General features: G+C 64.9%; 1 protein-coding gene across 1 annotated transcript; it reads right to left on the reverse strand.

The window, feature by feature from the left end:
• Positions 1 to 4,561: 4,561 nt before the first annotated feature.
• CHRNA4 (cholinergic receptor nicotinic alpha 4 subunit) lies at positions 4,562 to 17,072 on the reverse strand (the record flags this gene model as incomplete). Its single annotated transcript, XM_082856979.1, has 6 exons — positions 4,562 to 4,687; positions 7,368 to 8,709; positions 11,909 to 12,018; positions 12,115 to 12,159; positions 15,339 to 15,490; positions 16,991 to 17,072. The coding sequence occupies 6 exons, from the start codon at positions 17,070 to 17,072 to the stop codon at positions 4,562 to 4,564; spliced, it is 1,857 nt and encodes a 618-aa protein (XP_082713105.1).
• Positions 17,073 to 24,413: the final 7,341 nt, after the last annotated feature.

Raw genomic sequence — 24,413 nt, forward strand, 5'->3', positions numbered from 1 at the left:
GAGTGAGCTGAGCACAGGCCAGGGAGGGGTCAGCCCGGGGAGCGGGGAGCGGGGCAGGCGCTGCGGGGCAGGGGCTGCGGGGAGGGGTTTGGGTTTTGTCCTCAGAGCGACTGGAAGCCCCAGGGTTCTGAGCAGGGGCTGCTGTGACCTGGCGTCTGTGTGAACGACCTGTAGATGAGAGTGCAGGTGGCCAGGTGGGGGGGATGCCCACTGGCATGGAGGTGGCTGGACTGGGGAGGTGATGGCTTGGAAGGGGTGGGTGGGGGCTGAGCCCTGGGCGAGGTGGGGTCCAGGGGCCCAAGAGCAGCCAGGTGGTGGGGGGAGGGGCTGGGTGGGTTGGCGAGAGTGGGGTTCACAGGGGCAGAGTGTGGGTGCTGCCATCTCAGAGCAGCAGTGAAACAGACTGGGCTCATCCCAGGACTGAGTCTCTCGTGTCTCCAAGGCTGGGCGGGGAGGGCCGGGGGCAGCAGCAGGAGGGGGTGGACGCTGCCAGAGACCGCCTGTCAGGATGCGGCTGGCAAGGGGCAGGGGAGAAGGCTCCAGAGCCGGGGAACAGCTGCTCAGGAGGCAGGCGACGCCCCCGCAGCAAGGGCGAGATGGGCAGGAGTGGGCACTGGCCCCTGCATCGCCTCTGGCCCTTTACGGTCTGAGCTGCCTCGAGGGCTGACATGAAGCCCTCACAGGACAGTAAACGTCCCTCCCCAATTTCCCCGCGCACACACACACGCGAGCATGCATCTCCCCCTGTGGGCACACGTGCTTCCGCACATTCACACGCGCAGCGCTGCTCCCGGGTTTGGGAGATGAGTTAACGGGAAACGCGACATGTGAGCCGCACGACCGCCGAGCAGGTCTCGGGAGTTGAAGGAGAATGCGGGTCCCCTTTCGTCCATTAATTTAAAATTACGGTATCTTCAAAGAGGGAAGGACGGGTAGTAATAACATGGAGCTGAAATGAACGGGTGCGAGGAAACGTGGCGTGGGAAACAAAAGGAGAAATAAAGTCGGTGAGGCAGGCTCGGTAATTACGGGCCCAACTTCAGACGGGCCACGGGATTCGGGGCAGAGAAGCCACCCAGGGGCTCGGGGGAGGATAAAATGGAAAAAGCGTTGCACCCTCACGCGGGGCTCCGGGAAGAAACAGGAAGTCAGTGGAGAGGGCAGAACGTTGGAATAAGTACTTTTCTGAAGATTTGAGAATTAGACAAGGATTTAAAATCCCAGATGGAAAGTCTCAGAGGGCGAAGTGGGACCGACTTTTAAAACATACCCTTAGAATCACTGATGCAAAAAAACAAAGACGGTGGGGAAATTCTTTAAACGCTTTTCTACAAAAAGACAAGAGTCGCCCTACATCAAAAGGTGGGGGAAATGACCTCAGAGTGTTGAAGGGGAAAGGCTCGAATTTTATGCCCGGCAGAATTACTACTGAAACGAACAGGGTGAAAATGCATTCTGAGGCCCACAGAGTCTGAGAAGGCAGGTCACACGTCACAGGGGATCCTCTTCGAAATCTGGTTGGTGACGTTTTCTGCAGAAAGGGAAAGTAACCAGCACTTAGGCCCGATACGCGGAAAATCCCAGGTAAGTAAAACCCTAGTGACATTCGCCGTTCACAGAATCGTCAAGCCCACCCCAGACCATCACATCGGTGGCAACTAGACTAGATTCCAGGCTGTTCCAGAATCCCTGAGGGCAGCCGAGATGCCTGCTTTCTTTGGAGGTGGGAGGCATGATGGAGACAGTTTTCATATCATCTTGTTAAGCTCTTGAAAGACACCAACACTCTTTAAGTTAGGAGCAGCCGCCAGGAGGGAAAACACTGAACATATAACATTCAAGATTAGCCAACGAGATCAAGTTTTCTTGTATGTAGGGGGACAGAACACATGCAAACAGAAAAATCAGAGAGACGGCCTAACCATATCCCAGTGTAGCAGAAATTACAACAAAGAGCAGGGAGTTTAACCCTTCAAAAGATGGCTTTCTACTTCTAGCCGTGGTGGAGTAACCCACACTGGACCAAAAACCATCAAAAAGCACGGAAAATATACGAGGAAACTGTTTTTAGGCATTTTAATGTAGAAGGGTCAGTGTTTCAACAAATGGTGCTGAAACAACCCTCTCCCGGGTGTGTGAGGCCCCCATCACAAGACACAGAAAATGAAACACAGTCAACACTAAAAGAAGGAGGACACCCAGCGGGACCTGCACACAGTGGCTTGAGTCGGGATGACCGGACAGAGGCCAGCACAGGCGACAGAGACACAGACTCACTTTAGTTTATTTGGACAGAAGAACACGGCTCAGCAACTGACGACAAAACTGTTTATGGAGGGAGACACAGCCATGGTGGGTGTCAACCGCACCACACCTGGTGGAAGACCAGGACAGAAAGGCTGAGAACGGGGGGTTCCACTCACACCAAGGTCAGGGACAGGCAGAGACCATCTCTGGTGAGGAAATTAGAGCCATCACTGCCACCGGGGCACAGGCTGGAGGGGGCTGGAGGGGGCTCTGGGGGATGGGGGCCTTGGGGTCGAATCTAGTAAAACTCACTGATCTGAGGGCGTAAGACCAGGCATTTTGTCATAGGTAAATTTCATGTCAATCAAAACAAACCAAACAGAAACCCTGGAGGCAAATACCGCAGAGTGGCGGTCATGGTTAATTCGGTGGGAGTGTGGGCGATGTATTCTGTGTGCAGATTTTCTGACTTGTGTTTGGGTCTCAAAAAACAGAAAAAGCGGAAACCAGAAAGGGGAAGCATCCCCATCCCTGGGGCTCCTGCTGTCTCCCGACCCAGAAAAGAGCATCTGCAGCTGGGCACCCCCAGGGCTCCCCACAGCTGCCCCGTATCTGGCGCTGGATCCGCTTACGTAAGGAGGATTGAGGCGCTGACATCTGAGATCTGCGTCCTGGCTGCGTCCTCGGGGGCCTGGCCCTCCCCCACTCCGCCGCCCGGTCCTGGGTCCTGGGGAACGCCCACCCGGGCTCTCCCCCAGCATCCTGGGATTGGTGCCCCAATGGCCCCAGGAGGCAGGTGCCGATCCGAGATGGGGGCCTGGATGTCCAGGGGGCCGTCCCGAGCTTCACAGGCGGCTGGGTGGGCGGGGCTGCAGGCTCCAGCCTCCTCCGACCTGGCGTTCCCTCCAGCTGCACCTCTACAGCAGCATCTCTGAACTTCACTAAATTACTCACTCCATCCTCCCCAGCACCTTGTACGGGCCCCAGGCACAGCCTGGGGAGTGGGGAGACCCAGGGCTCCAAGGGGGCCGGCTCCAACCTGCATGGGGTCTGGGGAGGTGGGAGCTTGACCATAAAGGGGGAGCAATTCTTTCGGCCTGGGGGGCCCCTCACCCAGGTGCCACTCCTGGGGGAGGGGCCACATTGTCCAGGACCCGCCTTGGCACCTGGAGCCTGAAGGTTTGGAAGAATCAGAAGATGGGGGGCAGCATTCGCCCACCCCGACACCACCCCCAGGGCTGGTGTTTTCCCAGAGTCTCCAGGGACACTGTTGGTGCCGCCCAGCGCTTAGCCTTGGGGTGGGGGGATACTGGGCCCCCAGGGCCATTGCCCGCGCACCTCCCCCCACCACCTCGGGCAGGCAGCCCCCGCATGGTGTGAGGTAGGGCTCCTGGGCTGGGGGGAGGCCTGTGGAGGGTCCCCTCCACCCCCTTGATGTTTCTCAGGGGCTCCATCCCCAGGAACCACACTCCAGAGGGTCTCCAAGTCGGCCAGATGAGCTGTCCTCGGGTCCCCCCAGGTCACCATGGCTACTGTGTCAGGGAAGTCCTACCTGTGTCTATGCCCCAGAGGGGAACCCACGGGAGGTGTCGGGGAGCCCAGTCCTGAACGTGGCTCTGGGTCCCTCACAAAGTACCAGGGCCCACGGGGGTCTGGGGGCATCACAGGCCCCTGCAAAGTGCTGGCCCGAGACCCCCGGCACCCCTGGAAGGCAGACATCTGGACTCCCTGGGGCTGAGGATCCCTCACCCCAGGGGGACCTGCCACTGGATTCTCCTCCGAGCAGGACCACGCCTCAGCACTCCGTCCCCAAGGCCCCGCAGGCACAAACTCTGGGTTTTCGTTAATCTACTCAGAACAGACCAAGATAAAATCCCTGCTTGGACCCTCCCCTGGCAAATGAGGTTCGAATGTCTGCTGACTCGCCTCTGGGGTCAGAGAGAGCAGGTCTGAGGACCCACGGGTGCCCCAGGCCTGGGTGGGAGAGGCAGCCAGGCCTGGCTCAGTGCCTGGGCCTCGGGGATCCCACAGGGACGAGGGGCTTTGGGGGCTGAGAGGGGCTGAGCGTGGCCACGGGGCGTGGCCCTGGGACAGTCAGGGCTGCTGGGACATTTGCCGAGAGCGGTCAGACGTGCGTCCTGGCGGGAGGCCATCGTGTCACCATGCTCCGGATACACCGCCCTGCAGACAGACAGGCATTTACCAGCCTCCCGGGCAGGTCCCCAGGAGGCAGCTTCCAAGGCCATCTCACAGCAGACAGATGATGGGGGGCAATCTGGTGAGTGGCATGACCACATCGAGTGCGGGGAGTCCCCTAGATCATGCCGGCCAGCCAAGGCGGCAGGAAGAGGCCCACCGTCCCCAGCAGGCAGACGAGAACGAACACCCAGAGGAAGATGCGGTCGATGACCATGGCCACGCACTTCCAGTCCTCCTTCACCTGCGGACAGACACACATGGTCACTCCCGGCTGCACCCTCGGGCCTCACCGCAGCACGAACCTTCTAGAAACTCTCTTCCTATCCTGGCCTCCAAGGTCACAGGCACACCTGTACTGGGGTGAGAGGTGGAAAGGGGCCACAGAGAAACGGCTTGTCCAGCTCAAGTCCGGGCTCAGAAGCAGTGGGCTGCGGGGTCAATGCCCTCTACGGGGGCTGGACCGCAGAGCCACTGCAGGGGACAGGGTCCAGCATGGTGGCCCCACCTGACTTCACCTGCCTGAGCTCCAAGATGGTAGTGGTGCCTCTGGAGGGATGCCAGGGTCCGCACTGTCACAGTGTAACGTGCTCTGGGTTTGCTAAAGCTGGCGGCACCGTGGGGACCAGCCAGTACACCCCCATTTGCAGGTGGGCAAGTGAGGCGCAGGGAGGGGGCACCCACAGCCCCTTGGCTGTGCAGGGCAAGAGCCAGGAGCAGCCTGAGCAACGGGGCCTGGCCTCCAACAAAAAGCCCAGGGCAGGCTCCACGGTGGACGGCGTCCCAGGAGTGACAGCTGAGTCCCAACTGCCCTTCACTCCTGCCCCCTGCCCTGGGGGTGGCACTCACGGCCGGCTGCCCATGTGGCTTGAGCCCCTCATGGGTCAGGGGGTCTCTCGGCTCTGTCCCTAAAGCCACTTGAGGGAGAGGGTCACATGTGAAGGAGGGCACAGCCCTGTGCTGCCTCTGAGCCGGGCAGCTGCCGGGGCAGCTGCCGGGGCTCCATGCAAGGGCAAGCAGGGTCCCCGGGCTTGAAGTGGGTGCACACACGCTGAGTGCATCACCTGCGGTCGCTCCCTTGGACTCGACGAGGAAGGTGACTGCACCCTCCCGTCTGCAGGTGGGACCCCGAGGCCCAGGGCGGCGCAGGATGGGCCGTGGTTACACGTGCACACTGGGCGAGCAGGTCCCGGCCTCCACCTGGTGTGACCCCAGGGCAAAGGCTCAGGGAGGCCACAGGTGGGTCCTGGGTGGGCAGCTGTCAGCCCTTGAGTGACCAGAAAGGATGCGGCCCCCAGGCTCAGGCCAGCCAGGCGCCAGTGGGTCTGATGGGCCTGGGCAAGGGCAGGCTTGTCACACCCCATTTGGGGGCCGTCGAGGGAAAGAAGACTTCTCACTGCTGTTTCGTGCTCTGATTTTTAAAGTAATCAGAGGCATCCTGATAGTTTTAAGCCAAAGTTTATTCTCAGGAAACCAGAGCAAACGGGGTCACTATAAGCGAGGGAGCACCAGGACCCTCTGTTCCAGGAAGCAGCCCCGCGGCGCGCGGCCTCCGCGCTACCTTTCAAACCGCCCCTCCTCCCAGGATGAAAGGCTTGCAGACAAAGCTGCCCCAGCCCGGATCCCAGGCTGGTTCCTGTGAAGTCGCTTTGCTCCCCAGAGCCCGGGGACGATGCCCAGAACCAGAACCAGGTCGCCACAGCCAGGCCCGCGATGCTGGTGGAGGGGTCTGGGGACGAGGGGCCGGCCCTGCGCTGAGGACCGCTGGGCCTCCGAGATCCTGGTGACACTTCAAGGGCATCAGTCTCTGCTCAGCAGGCCCTCAAGCCCTCACCAGAGCCAGAGGTCCTCTCGTCTCAAGAGCTGGCTGCAAGATGGAACCTTCCAGAAACCCCCAGGTGGCCTCACAGCCCCTTGGGATTCAGGGGGATGACCAGCCGGTACAGGGAGACCGGCTCACTGCTGGAGGCGGGGCTCAGCCACGGGACAGACGGTCCCCAGGGATCACGCATGTCCGGGAAACGATCACGGGCCATTCCCAAGGAAGCAAAGGGACCAGGAGGTTCCTGGAGGGAACGGCAGTGTCACACCCGCACCCAGGGTCCATGTCACGGGCAAGAAGAAGCTAATGCGGGGTGAGGTCAACGCAGCATAACCGATGCCCAGGTTGAGCAGCCGGTAATGACCAGCTGACTGACCAGTGCCCTCCCCCTACCCGCCTGTCTCTGCCCATGCCCTGAACTGGGGCTCGGCCGCCAGCCTGGACCCACCCTCACAGGCACCCACGACGTGGCCAGTGGAGCCTGAGCCTTGGGGAGCAGCCCCACTGCCACCCCCCACCAACTCCACGGGGCCCTGAGTCTCAGCCATGTCTGAGCACCCGCCCTGCCCACCCAGACCCCGGGCGCCCTCTCCCCAGCTGGGCACAGGGGCGCCGGCCAGAGAGGCAGGGCTGTGTCCCAGGCCTGAATTCTCCTTTCCCCCCGCCAGGCCGCTGAGGCCACTCAGCCCCCTCCTGTCTCCTCTCAGCCCCTCTCACCCCAACCCCAGGGCCCAGACCCCCCCACCAGTCCTTCTCCGGGAGCCCTTGGCGGGGTGAGGGGTGCTCGCGATCGGGGGAGGCGCTCACCAGGTACAGATGGTGCTGGCAGCCCCACCCCCGCCTGCAGGCTCCCTGCGCCCTGAAGCCCCAAGGGGGTGCCCGAGATCCACTCTGCTCTCTGCCAGCCCCTCAGTCACCGCAGGGACCCCCGCTGGTCTCGGAGGCTTGGGGCAGAGGGAGCAGACGGCGGGGTGGGGGTGGGGGGCCTCCAAGCTGAGCAGCGGCTCTGGGACCTGGTTTCTGGGTCTTTCACCGGCCACCCCCTCCTTCAGAGTGCACAGGGCAGCGGGGCCCGTCCGGCACGGCCGTGGCGGGGACTTACCGAGAAGTCCATGTCTTCCGCCTTCAGGTGGTCTGCGATGTACTGGACTCCCTCAACCGCCCGCGCCAGAGCTGGCGACAGGGGCTGGGGTGGCGTGCCGGCGCCGGGGGCCTTGAGCGCGGCATTTGGTGCCTCCGCCTCCGTCCTGCACTTGCACTTGCAGGGGGAGGCCTGGTCTGGGGGCGGAAGCTCGGCCGAGGGGGCCGTGGTCAGCGAGGCAGGGGAGCCGTCCGCCGGGCGGTCGGCTGGGGAGGCGGCCTCCTCTCGGGGCGCGCAGTACTGGATGCTCTGGGACCGGCACCTCACGCCGCCCTCTGCCACTTCGCTGGGACCGGACACGTGCTGGACGCTCAGGGACCGGGCCTTGGCGAGCCCTGGGGCCCGGGTGCCAGTGGGTGGGCGGCAGGGCCCGGGCGAGGGGCACGGGCCGGCCTTCTCGGCCTCTGAGGGCCGCAGAGCAGAGGCCTGGTCTGAGGGCGACGTGCAGGCCGGCCGGTCCGGGCCGCAGGACGGGGTCGGGGACGGGGCGGGGCCCCTACTCCTGAGCTCGGGCTCCCCCCGGGGCTCCGGCCAGAAGCGCGGGGCTCCGGCCGCCTCGTGCACGGACCCGACGAGCCGCCGGCAGTTGTCCTTGACCGCGGACGGCCGCTTCATGAAGAGCAGACGCGGCACGACGTCCAGGAAGACGCGGCGGACCCAGGCGGGCATGGTGTGCGTGCGCGGGGAGCGGTGGTGCACGTTGAGCACGAAGACGGTGATGGTGATGGAGAGCGTGACGAAGGTCATGGTGAAGAGCAGGTACTCGCCAATCAGCGGGATGACCAGCGAGGTGGACGGGGTGATCTCGGTGATGAGCAGCAGGAAGACGGTGAGCGAGAGCAGCACGGAGACGCACAGCGTGACCTTCTCACCGCACTCGGACGGCAGGTAGAAGACGAGCACGGCGAGGCAGGAGACGAGCAGGCAGGGCGCGATGAGGTTGACGGTGTAGAAGAGTGGCAGGCGCCGGATGACGAAGGCGTACGTGATGTCTGGGTACACCTCCGCGCAGCACTCGTACTTGCGCGTGTTGTAGGTGCCCACGGCGTCCACGATGACCCACTCGCCGCTCTCCCAGAAGCCCAGCTGGTCCACGTGGCTGTGCATGCTCACCAGGTCAATCTTGGCCTTGTCGTAGGTCCAGGACCCGAACTTCATGGTGCAGTTCTGCTGGTCGAAGGGGAAGAAGGTGACGTCGATGCTGCAGGAGCTCTTGTAGATGGCCGGCGGTGTCCACTGCACCCGCCCGTCGTGAAAGAGGTGGGCCTTGGTCAGGTGGGTGACGGCAAAGTCCCCGTCCGCGCTGGTTGGGAGACAGAGGGCGTGGGTGAGGTGCCCGGCACCCGCGGCCCGGAAGCTGTCCCCCCGCCCGCCATGCGCGCCCCCACTTCGCAGTGGCCTCGCCCAGGCCGGGGCGGCCCTGGGCTCGTTGCTTCCCTGCCCGCACCGCTGTCACCACCCCTACCCTGGGGGCGGTGCTCCGTGGAGACCGTCTCAGCGGCCCACACCGCGCCTGACGCCCACGCTTGGTGGTGGTGACGACCGTGATTATTTGGGGGCCAGAAAGGCCGTCCACGCCACATCAGGGGCCCCAGGCACACAAGTGGCCCCTAGCAGCACGCAGAGCAGCTCGTCCCCTGCGGTCACCCCAGAGCTGGGCAGAAGTCGGACCTGTCCGGCCACCTTCTTGTGCTCCAGACTGGTGTTTTCTCCCCATTGACCCCACCCCCCCAAACTTAGAGGCAGGACCCCCCTTCCTGCACAGGTGAGGACTCCAAGGCCCAACAAGGCAAAGACCAGTCTGGCCCCACTCCAGGCAGGACATGGACCCCAGGCCCTCAGCCCTCCTGCCTCTCCCTCGGCCTTGGGGTGCCCTGTCCACAGACCGGGACGGGCAACAGAGCGAGGGGCTGCTGTCCCAGCCCTTCTCCTTGTGGGCAGAGTGCCCAGCCTGCAGCCCTAGCCCTGGACCTCCCAGACAGTGACATCCACCTCAGTTTTCTCCACCAAAGACACCCATGGTGGGATGGGGGGCACACTGACACCGCGAGAGGTGAGGCAGCCGGCTGTGGGGACACAGAGACAACTGCTCACGGCCCCCCGAGAGCCCTTCTTGCCTCCAGAGTCAGCCACTCTCTTCTCTGCAGCTGGAAGCATCCGGTCCCCAGTCTGGGTCCTGAGTGGGTGTCACCTGGGCCTCGGAGGCCCCTCTGTCGGCCTGTTTCCCCACGAGGCCTGCGCTGCCCACGCCGACCGTGCGTGGTGCCCACAGGCCGGTTGAGGCGGCAGCCGTTCCCCCAGCCCCTCCAGCAGCCCTGCCGCTTCGGCTCTGAAACGCTGATGGGAGACCTCGCCTCCTCCCCCCAGGACACCCCCCAGACAGCTGGCCCCAGCACTGAGGGCCACCGGACGCTAGTCACCAAGCCCGTGTCTTCACACTCATGTGCAGAGGGCACATCGGCCCCGGCCAGGTCCTCAGAGGGCCTAGGGCTCTGCACATGGGACCCGGCGCCTAGCGCAGCCCCAGGAAGAAGCAGCTTTCCCCAGGGCACGCTGTCACTACCTGTCACCGCTGCACGAAGTCCCGCCCCCCCCAAGCTGGTTCCTGTGTCCCCAGCAAGCCCAGGGGTGTGGACGGCGGGACCGCATGACAGCGCACGTGGGAGGAGGGCAGCCCGAGCCGGCTGGCCCCGTCCCTGTTCCAGGCCGCAGACGCCCATCCACGTGAGACCCTCTGGCTGACAGGCCGACGCAGGGGAGCCCCCAGTGGGTGGCATGGCCTCACGTGCACGCCCTCCAGCCTTGAAGGGGTGCCCCAAAGCTATCAGAAAAGCACCCCCGACCCTTCCCCCCGCCCAGCAGCCTGTGCTGACCGCTCGGCCTCACTCAAGTGCACGCAGCCCTGGCCGTCAGCTACCCGCTGCCCCTGGAAACAGGCCTCCTCAGTGGCCGTCCGGCCAGCGTCAGCCACCAGCTCTGGGGTCTGTCCTCACCCATGCCCAGCCCCATCCAGAGCGGGCCTCGGTGCCCATCTCCATTCCCAAGAGAAGCTGGAGGTCCATGCCGCTACCTCCCAGGGGTCTTGGTAAGGAGGCCAGAAAAGGAGGGGGCTTGGGTGGCGGCCCCACTCCCCTGGGCTGCCGTCCCAGGGGCTGTATGGCTCCCAGAGCAGTCCTGACCACGCTCCCCTGAGTGCCGGAGTTCTGACCCTGGTACCTATGTTCTGGATCAAAGAGCCACGCAGGCGTATTCCGTGCCAGGTCCCAGCGGGGCAGGGGGCTGGGGGAGCTGAGCGTGGACCCGGGGGGCCCGGGCGGCTGGAGAACTCCAGGGCGCAGGATCAGGCCGGGCAGCTTGCAGAGGGAGAGCGAAGAGCCCGCCCCGCCTTCCATTCCCCGTGCGGCCCCCCCTTAATGCAGCCCTGAAACCCATCTCCTCCACGTGCGGCCGCTCTCCCACGGCCATTACTGGAATCAGTTAAGCTGGAAGAGAAGCCCAGTCGTTCTTAATCAAACAGCAGCATTTTGTAGGTCAGGCCCAAGCCTGGGGGCCCAGGAGGGCTTTTGTGCGGAAGCACTGAGGTCTTGGGGGGAGGGCAGGGCTCTGGGCAGACAGCTGGGACCAGAGGGGACCGAGTGCTTCCATTGGCTGTAGCTGTAAGTGCTGTGGAACTGCCGCCACCCAGGCCCGAGTCTGCATCTGCCCGTGTGGATTCAGCTCAGGGTAAGCTGGCCCGGCAATGACACAGCGGGGACGCGGGGACGCGGGAGGGCACCAGGCTGCCCCGAGGTCGGGGACACCTCGAGGATCCCGGGAAAGGACAAGTTCAAGGATGCCAGCCCTCTGGAGCCCAGTGTCTGCCACAGCCACGCCCCTAACACCCGGCCCCCAGCACAGAAACATCCTCCAGGAGATCAGATTTCAGAGCCAGGGACACGCGGCCCAGATAGAGGCTTCGTTTGCTTGAGTGCGGTTAGCGGGTCTGTGGACTGCGAGCATAGACAGAAGGGCAGGAGGAGGGCGGGGGCGCGGGCAGCGAGCCGGCATGGGGCTTCCTCCCCTACACCTCCCGGCCTTTGTTCCCCGATGTGGTCCGCTGCGGGTGCAGGGTCCACTTTCCCCAGACAGGGACTGACTCTGGAAAGGACTCCAGCCTGATGGGGAGCAGCTGCAGGGCCTGCAGTCATCCTGGGAGGAGCTCAGACCCCTTCCCGGCCCGTGAGTGACCGAGGCCCCTGCCCCAGCCTGGGCAGGGACAGAGCCCCCAGGCGCCACTGCTGCCCCCAGGACCCCGTCTCCTTGCCGCTTTGCCCGCTCATGGGCCCGCCCCCCACACCCCAGGCCTCAGCGCCCTCCTTTGCTCACTCCCCCTGCTTCCGAGCCCGCCCTCAGCCCACACAAGCCGCCTGCCTCCTGCTCACACCGGCCTCGGAAGAGCTGCTGGCCGGAGCACGGCTGGCCCCGGGCACCTGCCACCCTGCCGGCTAAGAACCCGGGCTCACTTGTTGTACAGGACGATGTCCGGCCGCCAGATGAGCTCAGAGGGGATGCGGATGGAGGTCACGTTCTCGTAGTCAGCGGGGTCCCAGCGCAGCTTATAGTCATGCCACTCCTGGGGGAAGCCGGGGGGGGGGGGGGGGCGGGGGCGGTGAGGGGGAGGGGCGGGGGAGGGGGGGCGGGGGGGCAGTGGGGGCTCCCTCCCACTCACCTGCTTCACCCACACATTCGTCGTCATCATCTGGTTCTTCTCATCCTAGGACACAAACGAGAAGAAGACAGGTTGTGATGCCCTCGGGTTCAGGACACGTCTCTCTGGCCGAGTCTCCTTACCCAAAAGGGTGGGCCAGGGCTGAACGTGGCGAGTGGGGGACCTCAGGAGGGAGTGAGCACCTTGTCCCTGGAGGCAACCAAGCCCAGGATGGCGGGCCCGGAGGGGACTCAGGCCCAGAAGGAAAGTGAGGATAACATTCAACTGACTTCACTGGTGCCCAGGCCCGTCCCCCCTTCCAGCGACCGAAGGGTCTGAGAGGAAGGGAGACGGCGCCCCTTCCCAGGCAGCCGTGCTGGGCCTGCCCACCTGCATTGCTCCGTCCCGGCTGGCGGGGCAGCTGTCCTGCGGATGGGCTCCAGGTGAGCTGGCGTCTGCCCCTCCTGCTGCACCAGGGCAACACACTCACTGGCCAAACTGCCCCCCAGGGCCTGAGCCTCAGGACCTGAAGGTGAGGGGCTAAAACAGGTGAGGTGGGAGCAGGAGACCCAGCAGGCCCCTCTCCAGGTCACTGAGTGGGCACCTGTCCAGGTGAGAAGGGCCGGACCACACACGCTGTGAGCTTCCTTCTGGCCTCTGCACCTCCCCCAACTTCACAGCCCTCCCGGGTTCACGGACGGGCAGTCAGGCCCAGCAGAGGCTGGAGGCCTCTGGAGAAGACCGCCAGGCTCCGTGCAGGGACGTAGGGGTCCTCACACCCCACTCTGAACCAGCCTCCAGGGACCACGGCCACACCCAGCCCACTCAGAGGGCAGCTGGGCTTGGGGGCTGGCTCCTTGCCCAGAGTTTGGGGCAGGGCACTCAGCAGCTGATGGGGGGTCCCCTCAGAGAGCACGGAGCCCATGGGGACCCAGAGAGGCAGGGGCTCTTTCCCTGGGGGAAGAGGGACTGGACACGGGACACAGGGTGTGGGGAGCAGCGCCTGAACGAGCCTTCCCCGACTTGCTGATGGCCCGAGCTTTGCCCCCATCTGCCCCAGACCAGGGACACACAGGCCAAACTGGGACGACTGCTGAGGCCAAAGAAACCAAGGGTGGTCAAGCAAGCAAAGTGCCCAGGGCCGGGGGTGTGAGCTGGTGTCCCTGGGAGCCTCCCCTCCTGCTTCCCCCAGGGGACAAGCCCCCATCAGCCAGCTCACAGGAGGGGACATCTCCTGCGGCCCAGGCACCGCCCTTGGTCCTGCTCTCTCTCGGGGCCACCTGGGACGGGCTGCCAGAGGACACTGACGGTTAGTGTGACTTGAGTGGGGCCCGGACACCACGTCCAACGACCTCGACCTTGGCAGTGCAGCCCTGCGGTGCGGCCCCCATCACCACGTCCCTGCCCTTCCGCCCTGGGGACAGCCTGCCAGGCTCTGCCCCAGCCCCCACCCCCAGGCTCAGAACAAGCTTCTAGGTGGCTGGGCCTGGCCTCCTCCCCTTCGTGCCAGCTGCCCCTCCAGCGCAGCTGTCCCCCCAGGCACCCGTTTGAGGTACCCTCTGTGCATTCCGGCGCCTGCAACGCCAGCCCGGGCCCAGAAGCGCCCAGGAATTCCCCAGCCTCCTCTGCAGGCATGAACTCACACACACAAGCACTCTGCACCAGGGCACAGACCTGCAGCAAACACCCGAGCCCCACAGGCAGTGGGGCAAGGAGGCGCCCCTTCCACAAACGACCAGCACCCAGATGGGCAAGGACGTCTTGTCAGCACACACGCGTGTGCAGGAGTGCCCTTGGCCAGCGTGGCTGCGGACAGCAGAGCCTGGGAGCAGCTCCTGTCCTGCCTGGTGCTGCCACGGGGCCTCGGGTGGGTCCCTCGCTGGTGTCTCGGAGCTGGTGTGCTACAGGCTGTCTCTCCTGGGCAAACCGGGGAAAAGCGGTGATGCGGGGCGGATGCTGTGACGTGGCAGGGGGGCGGATGAGACAGCCCCAGGAGCTCAGGTAGGGGGCCCGGCCACGGTGCAGCCGACCCAGAACATGAAGCCACAGCCGCCACTGGGAACAGCATTTGCAAATGCACTGGGTCGGGACCCCTGCCCTCCTGAGCTGTCTTCTGACTGCGCCCCAGCCAGGAGTACTTTGCGGGAAGCATTTAAGGCCTGGTTCCAGGAGGCCTGAGGGCACAGGCCGGGGCAGGGGGACTGACCGGGTCGCTCTGCTGCTGGGGCCCAAGCGTGGCCCTTTCTGTCCACGTGAGTGTGGCTACCGCCCCTCCCACCTCCCAGAGCCCCTTGGATGTGGCCGGCTCAGCCCCAGATGGAGCTGTCACACTCATCCCATTTCACAGGTGAGCAAAGCAGGGCCCTGAGGGTCACCCAACACACCTGGCATGAGCCAGGAACCAGGGCCTCCAGACTCCAAAACTGGTGGCTCCCCGCTCACGGAGCCCACTTGCGGCTGGGGTCCCGGCAGGGGCGTAGGGTGGGCATTTGGAGAGATCTACAGCCTCCTGCAGCTGCACAGCTCCCTCTGTGGAACCAGAGCTGGCTGGAGACCCCAGCCCAAACCCAGCCGGCCTTGGACCTCCTCGCGGCCAGCAAACCAGGCTCCCAGAGGCCGCCCTCCCTGCCAGGCCAGAGCCCACCCTCCAAGGCCCTTGGGACCCTGCCCCAGGCTGCGCAGCTACCACCCAGCCACAGGATGGGCTCCCACCCCAAAGGATGCCCCGGCCCCTCCAGAGCCGTGGCTACTCGGAGGCTGGACCCCCTCCTCCCAGCAGCTGCCTTGGTCCCCAACCAGGAAGGGAAACACATCCGAACCAGGTGGAGGTCCGGGTGCTGCCAGGGTGCCACACGGCCTCACCTCACCCCACGCAGTAGCACGACTTACACAAAAGCCCTAAACTCTGCCACTGGCCCCACAGAGGTACTTCTGCTCTCTGCCTCTGAAGATGACAGCCTGGACCCCCTGCTGCAAATCTGGCCCTTTGAGCTTTTCTACATGGAAAGCGCAGGGCTTGGGGGTGTCGCACAGAACCTGCCTTGCCTCCCGGCTTGCTTAGGCGTGTGTTCTGGGCTAAGGCGGGGCTGGGGCACACACAGTCCATGTGCAGCTCCAATGCGGCCCTCCCAGCTCATCCAGCCCCCCTGCCCCCGCCAGCCCCGGGGCCACATCCAGGCCAGCCCCTCCCAGACACGGGTGCTCCCTTCAGGCCACTGCCCCCACCCCACCCCCTCATCACCTACCACGTCAATGAGCTGCGCGATAGACAGGCCAAAGTGGACAAGAACTACATCCGAGATGTTGGCCACGGGCCGGGACCACTTGTTGTAGCCGGAGAAGAGTTTCTTCAGCAGCCGCTCCTCCGCGTGGGCCCGGGTCTCCACATGGCTGCTCACTGCGGGGACCAGCAGGTGCGCGGCTCAGGGGCAGGGGATGGTGGCCGTCCAGGATGCCCCCTTGGGCCTCCTGCCAGGCTGTGCTCAGCACCTGGGCTCTCTTCCAGCTTCTCACAGCACGTCCCTCCTACCTCAGGACCTTTGCACGTGCTGCCCTACTTCCAGCCGCAGTTTCTCCCCTACCCCCTGGGTCTGTAAGGGGGTCTGTAACTTCCTCAGGGAAGCCTTCCTAGCATGGTGCCCCTCACCATGAAAGTAGATAACTGGTATGATAAGTGCTGATTTGGAAGCGTCCCCGTCAGGCTGTGACTGTGGGAGGGAGGGGCTGTATCTCTAGCCACTAGCAGAGTCCTGAGAACCTTGCCTCAAAGTACAAGGTGGGGGTAACCACAGGACAGGAGGGGGCAGAGGGCAGCGGGGGCAGACCCAGGAAGGGAGATGGAGAAAGGAAAGTGAGGGTCCAGCTACCGAGAGCCTGTTTCCTCTGGCTGTGGCATCTGCAAGCAATCACCCAAGAAGAAAACGTGCTTTGACGTGTAAGGGGTACTTTAAGTGCAAACCCCGACAATGAACCTGGCACCCTGTGTTCTTGGACGGACACACAGCCTGCCCTCGATGATCAGGTCTGGAGTGAGCCTGGGGAGGGGACCCCCCATTCAGCCCTGCCCATCAGCCAGTCTGTGGTCTGAGGGCTTCCCTGCCACTCCTGGGCGACTTCGCTGGGACCACTGCATGGGGGGGCGGGGGTTTGAGGAGGGGGACAGGAGACCCCTGCCGCTCTGCTCCTCTCAGCTCGGTCCTGCTCACCTGGGAGTCACGGATGGACATTAGGAGGGCATCCACAAGCACCCCTGGGATCAGTCCTAGACCCCCAGGACCCTTCACTCCCAACCCAGAGCCCCAGCCTGGTCCCTCTGACAGTGAGGTGTAGCCTACTCCTCACTGGGGAGGCCAAAGAATTACACTCCACTCACCCCTGAAATAGCAAGGGTGGCTTCCCAGGGAACGGGGAGCAGGGGGGCTAGAACTTCCCCTGTCCCAGTGGGCCTGGGGGAGCAGAAGAGGTTTGGGTGGGGCCCTGCCAAGGGCAGAGGCCACCCCTCTGATTCCCTAAACCCCGGTGCAGGGGGGAGGTGGGCAGGCACCATGCAGTCTGCAAGGAAATTTGGCACAACGGATACCTGGGGGTGGGGGAGGGGGAGATGGACCGCGCCTCTCTCCATCCAAGTTGGAGCTTTTGAGTCCAGCTCTTGAAACAGCATTCCCCTCACCCACCCAAACCCTGCCTGGCTCAGCCCTCGCCGCAGGACAGCCTTTTGCGTCTGGCGGGGGGGGGGGGGTGGGGGGGGGGTGGGGGTGGGGGTAGCCTCCGCGGCTGCCCCGTTGCGCACACCCGCGGCTTGGGACCGCAGCCAGGAGCCTCCCTTCCTCTGGCTCCGGAGGTCCGAGGCCGCCCTGAACCGGGCGAAAGGGGGTCCTTCTAGCGCCCCGAAACTTACCAGGCAAGAGGCCGGTCCCCAGCAGCAGCAGCAGCGGCGGCAGCAGCTGCGGCGGCGGCGCCCCCGGGCCCCCGAGCTCCATGGCGCACCGAGCGGGCTCTAGATGCGGGCGGCTCCCTGCCCCGCCGCGCCCCTGCTCCGAGCTCCGCGCGAGCCCAACTTCATGCCCCCCGCGCCGCACGGGCAGCTCCGTCCGCCGGGCCTGCTTCGGCCGCTTCTCCCGCGGGGCGCGGCGGCGGCTACCGCGCCGGGAGCGCGGGGCTGTGGGCTCAGCGGCGCGGCCCCGCCCGGACCTGCCCGCCTCCAGCAGGCGAGGAGGAGGGGGGGAGAGAGAGGAGGAGGGAGCGGGAAGGAGGGCGAGGATCGGAGGGGGAAGGAGGGGGAACGGACTGCGAACCGAGAGGGGGCGCGGAGGCTGCGCTCTGCCCGCGCAGGGCCAAAGTTTCCTTCGACCTCCTGCGGCTGGGGACGTGCCCGAGCCACGAGTGGGGCCCTGGTAGTCACTGCGTGTGTCTGGGGAATCCCTGCACGGTCTGGTTCGCGGACCACGAGACACTGACCCCCTCCCCGTCCCCAGCCCAGCGCTTCCAACGCCTGCCTGGAGGGAGGACGCGCATGCAGGGTCTCCGGGCGCCAGGAGGGGAGCCCCGCACGGTCTGGTTAACTTCATCACCCCCGCCCCGCTCTGCAGTTTGGAAATCACAGGTCTTCCCCAACCAGGCGTTCAGGACAGAGTCCACCCCCATCGGCCTGTCCCTGGCGGACCGGGAAGCGTCCAGGGGAGCCTCGGCCCCGCGGCCCGCCCTTCGGGGTCAGAGAGGACCCTAACGCCCCCGCCCCGGGCGAATCCTCCTCTTGCTGCCTCCAGGTCCGGCCTGGGCCGGGGTCCGCCGCCCCCCGCTCTGCGCGGCCTGCGAGTGGGTGGCCTGCGCCGGCGTGAGGGCAGCCCCCAACCCAAGCGCGGTGGGCAGCGGCTGAGGGGCGGCCGCGGAGCGCCTCGGGCCCAGGTGCCTGGAGAACACACCCTTGGCGCCCCCGGACTAGTCTTGAACAATGTCAGCCGCAACCGAGATGCCCGGGCAGCGCGCTGGACGACCCGGCAGGGGCTCCGCCCTCAGGTGGGTCGAGGTGACCGCCGGCAGAGCAGCAGGTGCTCGGAGGAGGGGCCGGGAGGGGCCGCTTGTGCGGCGGAACCACAGTCTGCGGCGCACACACTCGTCGCCGCTCCGCAGAAACGCGAGCCCCGTAGCCATCCCTGTTCGCCGTGCGCCGGGGGCTCTGCGGGGGCGGTGGGGGGAGAACCCAGCCTCCAAACCGAGACTTCGGGTCCCGGGATGGAGGCAGAGAAAGAGGGGCTGGAGCTGCCCCCGCGCTCCTCCTGAGTCGGCGACCCGCCCCTGAGGGGGCTGAATGCGGGTCACGAGCCCCTCGTCCCCGCCCCTCACAGGCGGTGCTCGGCAAGTAGCAGGCTTGGTCCCAAGGCAGCAGCTTCCGTCAGCGAAGGCCCCACCCCTCCGCATCCCCCGACCCCCGCCCCTCCCAGCTGGTCTCCCCTGGCTCCGCTCTCCTCATCTCCCTCCTCCCACATCTCTCCTGCCCCTCCCCCAGCTCTCCTGCCCCTCCCCCAGCCCTCACGCACTCTGGTCCCAGGTTTAGCTCATCACACCTCACAGAATTGCTCTGAGGCCTCCAGGGCTCCACTCTCGGGAGCTGTCTATCCACTCTGGCTGGTGTCTATAAATAGAGCTTTCCAAAAGCTTGGCCCTGAGCAGTGGCCAGTGTCAACAGTGACGGTCACCCTCACCCTGTCCGTGGGCTTCCTAGATGCTGGCCCAGGCCACTGAGGCACGGCTCCCACAGCATCTCTATGAGGCAGGCTCTTCGGTTACCTGTGTGTCCCAGTGAGGAAATGCGCAGACAGAGGAGTTACCCCGCGTGCCAAGGTGATGCAGTCACTACCGGGATTCCAAGCGGGCCCTCCAGCTTCAGGGTCTGCACCCTGGCCTCCCCGGCCTCAGGCATAGCATGTCCCAGGGCTGGCCTGTGCCCCTGCAGACTGGAGCTCCCCAGGGTCTGCCCTGCCCTCTGGGCGACCTCCTGGGCTGCCAGCCCCAGCGCACAGCCCGCCCCGGACCAGCCCACAGACTTCCTCCCTCTCAGCCCCCACCCCCAGTGCAAACCCTGGGTTCCTCTCACACCCTTGGGCCCCTTCCCCGAGCCAGCTCTGCACCAGGAACCAGAAGGTTCTCTAAGGTGAAGAGTTGCACTGAACCAGGAGCTGGGGAACAGGCCCGGCCGACGGCTGACTGCGTGCAGGGGGGTGAGGAGGGCCAACCCCGACCCCCGCCTCTCCTGGACCGCTCCCCACACGCAGCAGAGCACTCGGCCACACGAGGCTCAGAACCTGCAAAGCCCCCCCTCACAGAGAAGGGACGGCGGGCGTGGGGGATGAGCCCTGGTGACTCCCGGCGGGGTCCCTTGTCTGCCCCTGCTCTGTGCTGTCCCAGGACAGAAGGTGCCTTGCTCAGCGACCTTCTCCTGGTGGTAGAGGCCAGCCACGCTCCAGGTCCCTCTGAAGTCTCCTCTAACCATCTCAGCACCTGGGAAGCAGGGGTTCCCTCACTTAGCAGCACAGGAAGGTGAGGTATGGACGGGGTTTCTCTGGCTGAAAAGGCGAGATTGCCTTGTCCCGTCCCCCTGCGGCAGTCCCCACGCCTTTCGGGATGGGGATGCTTCCTCAAGCCTCTGCCTTTAGGCTCATCTCTCGGGACTTGTGAGATCTGGGTGCTCCTGAGAATGTTAGGCTGAAGTCAGAGGAGAGAGGGTGATCTGGCCCAATCTGTGAAGGCTTCCTGGAGGAAGGGGCACCCAGGAATGCAGCCCTGGGGACTGCACAGGGAATCACCTGGGAGTCTGCTTAAGTTCCAGGCTCTGGCACCCCCCCCCTCAGAGGCTACTCAGCCTGGGCCGAGGCCCCCATCTCCATCTGCTGACAGCCATCCGCAGACAACCTGATTCAGGAGGCCTCGGGCTTTAAGATCTGGCCAGGCCCCCACGCGTCCTGGCATCCTGGCTGGGCCGGGTGCTGGCGTCGCCCGGTGGCTGGGGCTGAACGGGGAGAGCGGCCTGGGCTCTCGGCAGGAGGCTGCAGCTGCTCGCAGCCAGGTCAGCTCCGCATCCCTTCCCTGCACCGGGGCCAGCGCACGCAGTTGAGAAGGTGGGCCTTAATGGCCATTCCCACGGGTGAGCCCAGCCAGAGAGCCCAGCAGGCCCATCCCTCCTGGCGCTCGAGGCCAGACTGGGGTTAGCACGGTGCTCGGGGCCCCGGTGGACCCAGGGGGGCGTCGCCTGCACACGTTCACACACATCTGTGCAACCTTGTTTGCCTTTCCCCACAGACTTGCTTATGCTGCAAGATTAATCGGGCCTAACTCATTACTTTGCACAGCCCTCCCTCCCCACCTGCGCCCGGCTGGGAAGTACTCATTGCAGGAAGCTAGTCATCATCTAGTCCTGTCGTAGGAGCTGAATTAGTGCTTACTCCAGGCCGCCAGGCCCCTCCCTCCCGCTGCTCCTGAAACTGCTGTTTCAGAGGAAAGGAAAACCCCCAGTTCATACACGACTGAAAACGACTTTGGGGAACAGGTGCCTCCGTGTCCCTGCGTCCTGGAGCCTTTGTGGCAGGAATGGTGCCCTCTGAGCTGACCCTGGGTGGGGGCCTAGAGGAGGAAGGGTGTGGAGCAGGCCCCCGAAGACCCCTCCCCGCACGCCCTCCCTCTGGTGCCAGGCTGCTGGCCAGTGTGAAAAGTCTTCTCTGCAGAACCGGCCTTCCCCGCTCCCTCTGCTGCCCCCTCCAGCCTCCACCCTGTCCCAAGGACATTGCCATGGTAACCAGTTGTTGGCATAAACAGGGACTGGAATTAAAGGTGGGACTTAGGTTGGGTCCGGGGCTGAGGGAGGCAGGAGGGCAGGCCTGGGAGGCAACAGGGGGTGGGGGGGAGGGGGGGGCGTCAGCAGCAGACCCCACGTGAGCCCAAGGGCAGCGCTGTGAACTCAGCGGGCCAGGAGGAGGTGTCCTGCCTGTACACCCACACCCCTGGGGGACTTCCTCCTCCAGCCCTTCAGCCGGGTCCAGCCACAGGGGAGGGGTGGCTGACGGACCCCCTCCCAGGCCCACCCTCCTGCTTCCCTCAGCCCCAGACCCAGCCACGCAGGCCCTTTAAGACCCCAACACCCCTGAGAGGGGCCACGTGAAAAGCCCGGTGCTCCCACATGGACTGTGAGGATGAACTTCTAGCCCCCCCACTTCTCGCCCCCCACTTCTGCCCCGTGGCCGTGCTTCGCCTCTCTTCCTAGTGCCCTTCACCCCCTTGATGTCACATCTGTCGGCCCCTCCCCTGCCCCCGCCCCCCGCCAACAATGGAGGATTCAGGCTTTGCACACGTGCCCGGCACGTAGTAGGGCTGGTAAACGTGTTGAACGCGTGGGTGGATGGAGAGTGGGTGAGTGGGTGCCTGGCAAGAGGGCATAAGGGAGGCTGGGTCCAGAGGGGGCCCCTGTTGCGTCACACGTCAACCCCACCCTGGCTGAACCCCACACACTCAGGCTGAGAGGATCCAGGTGTTTGGAGCTGGTGCTGGGCGTCCGGGCAGGTGCTGCCCAGGAGGGAGGGATGGTGACCACGTTGGGCCAGGCAGGAGTAAGGATGCTGGGATCTGGGGAGGGTTCAGAGACTGTCTGTTCCTTCCTCATCCTTTCCCCATCATCTGTCAGGATTGAATCTGAAGTGAACCTACTGGCCTCACCTCCCTGGGGCCTCGCAGGCCACCCTGCCCTCCCTCAGGTCGGAGATCGCGCCCACCCCCCGAAGCAGCCCCCGCAGCCAGTCCTGCAGTGGGACCTCCCCACACACACACAGGGGACCACGCCCCACCAGAGCCCCACGTGGGCCCGGGCACCATCTCTCGGGGGCTGTTAGGAAGATCCTGGCCTGACCTGGGATCGAATCTCTCAGTGGGAGCCCTGGTCCAGAACACACTACGGTGAGGCCCCGAGGAAGGGGCACTGTGTCCAGCCCCCGGGTCACTCTGACTGCTACATGGAAACACATGTCCATCCTCCTGGGCCAGAGGCCTCGCCGTCACGTCCCCCAGGCCCCTGCAGCCTCCCAGCTCTCAGCACCACGGACAGCGACACCCCCAACCCCTCCGCCCCCCACACACACACTCCTCCAGCCTCAGTCGTGACCAAATGCCTTCCCTGGGGCTCCTGGGAGAAAGCCCATATTTGAGTCTCTCTCTTTGCCCATTTCTTTCAGCAAAAGTTTTGAAAGCCATCAAGTGCAGGAGGAATGTGAGAATCGGGGCCATTTCTCCAAAGGCTACGCGCCGTCATCTTCCCCCACTCGCAGGTGGGTCCAACCAGGTTTCTTAGAGAGATGCCCTTGCTGACCAGCCAGAGGCCACACCGACGCTGGGACCAGGGGTGGGAGAGAGGGGAGAGGGCAGCTGAGAGGGCTCGAAATCACTGAACGTTCTCCTTGCAAGGAGGAGTGGACAGTAGCACAGAGGAAGTAGAGACCTGGCCTCCCCTCCTCCAGGTTCTGGATTTCAGCCACGAGCCCAAGCTGTGCTGTGCCAGGATCAGGACCTGCTGCCCCAGCAAGTCTCCTCGTTGCCTGTGTCCCTGACGTCCCACAGCCCTGGTGGAGGGTTGTGCTGTGCAGAGCCAGACATGCTGACAGGTGCCCTTCCTGCCAGGGCGCTGCAGGGCCCCTTCTCCCTCGGAGCCAATCTGGCAGGGGCTCAGCCCCACTCCCCAACTTCAGGGGCCCCGCTGCCGTAGCCGGGATTCCTGTGAGCTGGACGTTGTCCTACGACACTTTGCAGCATCTTTTCAGACGGTATCGATCCACCTTTGGCCAGCCTCCAGTTTCACAGCTCCACGTGCCTCTGCCTCCCACCCCACCCCCACCTGCCTCTCTGCTAAGTAGTTAATTATCTATAAACACACTCCAGAGGAGAGCGAAGCACTCTTCAGGGTGAGGAAGCAGCTGGGGATGAATGGGATCCCTGGCCCTCATGTCTGCCCCCAAGTGTTCTGTTGGGCCAGCAGGCGTGGCGGCGGTTGACGGCCCCTGCCGGCTGGTACCTCTCTGAACCTCCGTTTCCCCAGCTGTTAAGTGGGGCTGGTAGCAGTCCCCGTTCATGGGGCCGTCGTGAGGGTGGAGGGGTCGGGCCGGCCGGGCACTTGGTGTCTGGCTCCGTGTCTGGCCGGTGCTGAAAGGTTGCTGCTGCCGCTGAAACAACCATTAAATGGGAACCGCCTGGCAGCGCTCAAGGGAAGGCCCTGCGCCGACAGCCAAGAGCTGGAAGCCGGATGCAACTCAGGTGCCTTCAGAGGCCAGACAGGGGGCCCACGGGCCAGGCCAGGTGTGGCGCAGACCCAGGGCCTTCTCCTTGCCACCTGTGGGCCCTGCTGTGGGCTGCAGAGCATCCCAGGGGCCCTATGCCCAAGGACCCCCATGCAGGGCTTCATGCCCCACGGCCTAACCCAGGACCGGAACAGCAGGTGTCTGGACGCCTGCCGGCCCTGTCACCCCTGAGGCAGCAAGTCCAGCTCTTCCTGAAGAATTACGTTCTGACAGCCCGCGGCAGCCGGCCACCTGCTAATGAGTCCCAGCCTGGAGGATCACGGGTTCCTGCCTGTGGGGCAGAGGGTCACAGCATCCCTCAGAGGAGGGGGTGGGGGCGGGGGCGGGCCATGCTGAATGGCTGAGGGCAGGCCCGGTGGGGCTTCATGACCCTCCGAGGGGAGCCCTGAGTCCTCCTGGAAGGTTCTCTTGTTTCTCCTTCGCCTCTGAGTCACCTTGTCCTCTCTCAGGTCCTGAACCTGGCCCTGCAGTTCCAGACGGCGCTCTGCCTGGGGTGGGAGACCCCACAGCCTGCCAGGCTCCCCTGGGCCAGTGCGAGTGCCGTGTCGGGGCTCCTCCTGCACGTGAGGCCTGGACCCCAAGCTGCCGCTCCTGTGTGGGTTCCCACCATGTCTAGTGCGACCCCACACGTGTGTCCCCGGGGTCCCCTCGGGACCTGCCCTCTGTGAGCACAGCGGGGTGTGTGCTCTGGGCCCAGCCCCAAATCGCCGGTTGAGGGTGTCCATCACCCCGTCCAGATCCTGAGCCCCTTGAGGCACGCAGCTGCCAGGTCGTCCTGGAAGAGGCACTGGGCAGGCCACGGGCACGTCCTGCCCAGGCCAGTCTTGTCCACTGCCCAGGGACCTCCAAGGCGTGGAGGAGCCCCTCCTGGGGGTGGAAATCGGAACTTGGTCCTCAGAAACTGGCCCCGCCAGCCCCGAGGGAGGGGAGAACGGCCGCGTTCATGCCTCCTGCTGGCGCCCGGGCTTGACCAGCCAGGCCAGGTGAGGG

Source organism: Leucopleurus acutus (assembly GCF_964270905.1).
Source record: "Leucopleurus acutus genome assembly, chromosome: 16".
In the NCBI taxonomy this organism is placed as follows: domain Eukaryota; kingdom Metazoa; phylum Chordata; class Mammalia; order Artiodactyla; family Delphinidae; genus Leucopleurus; species Leucopleurus acutus.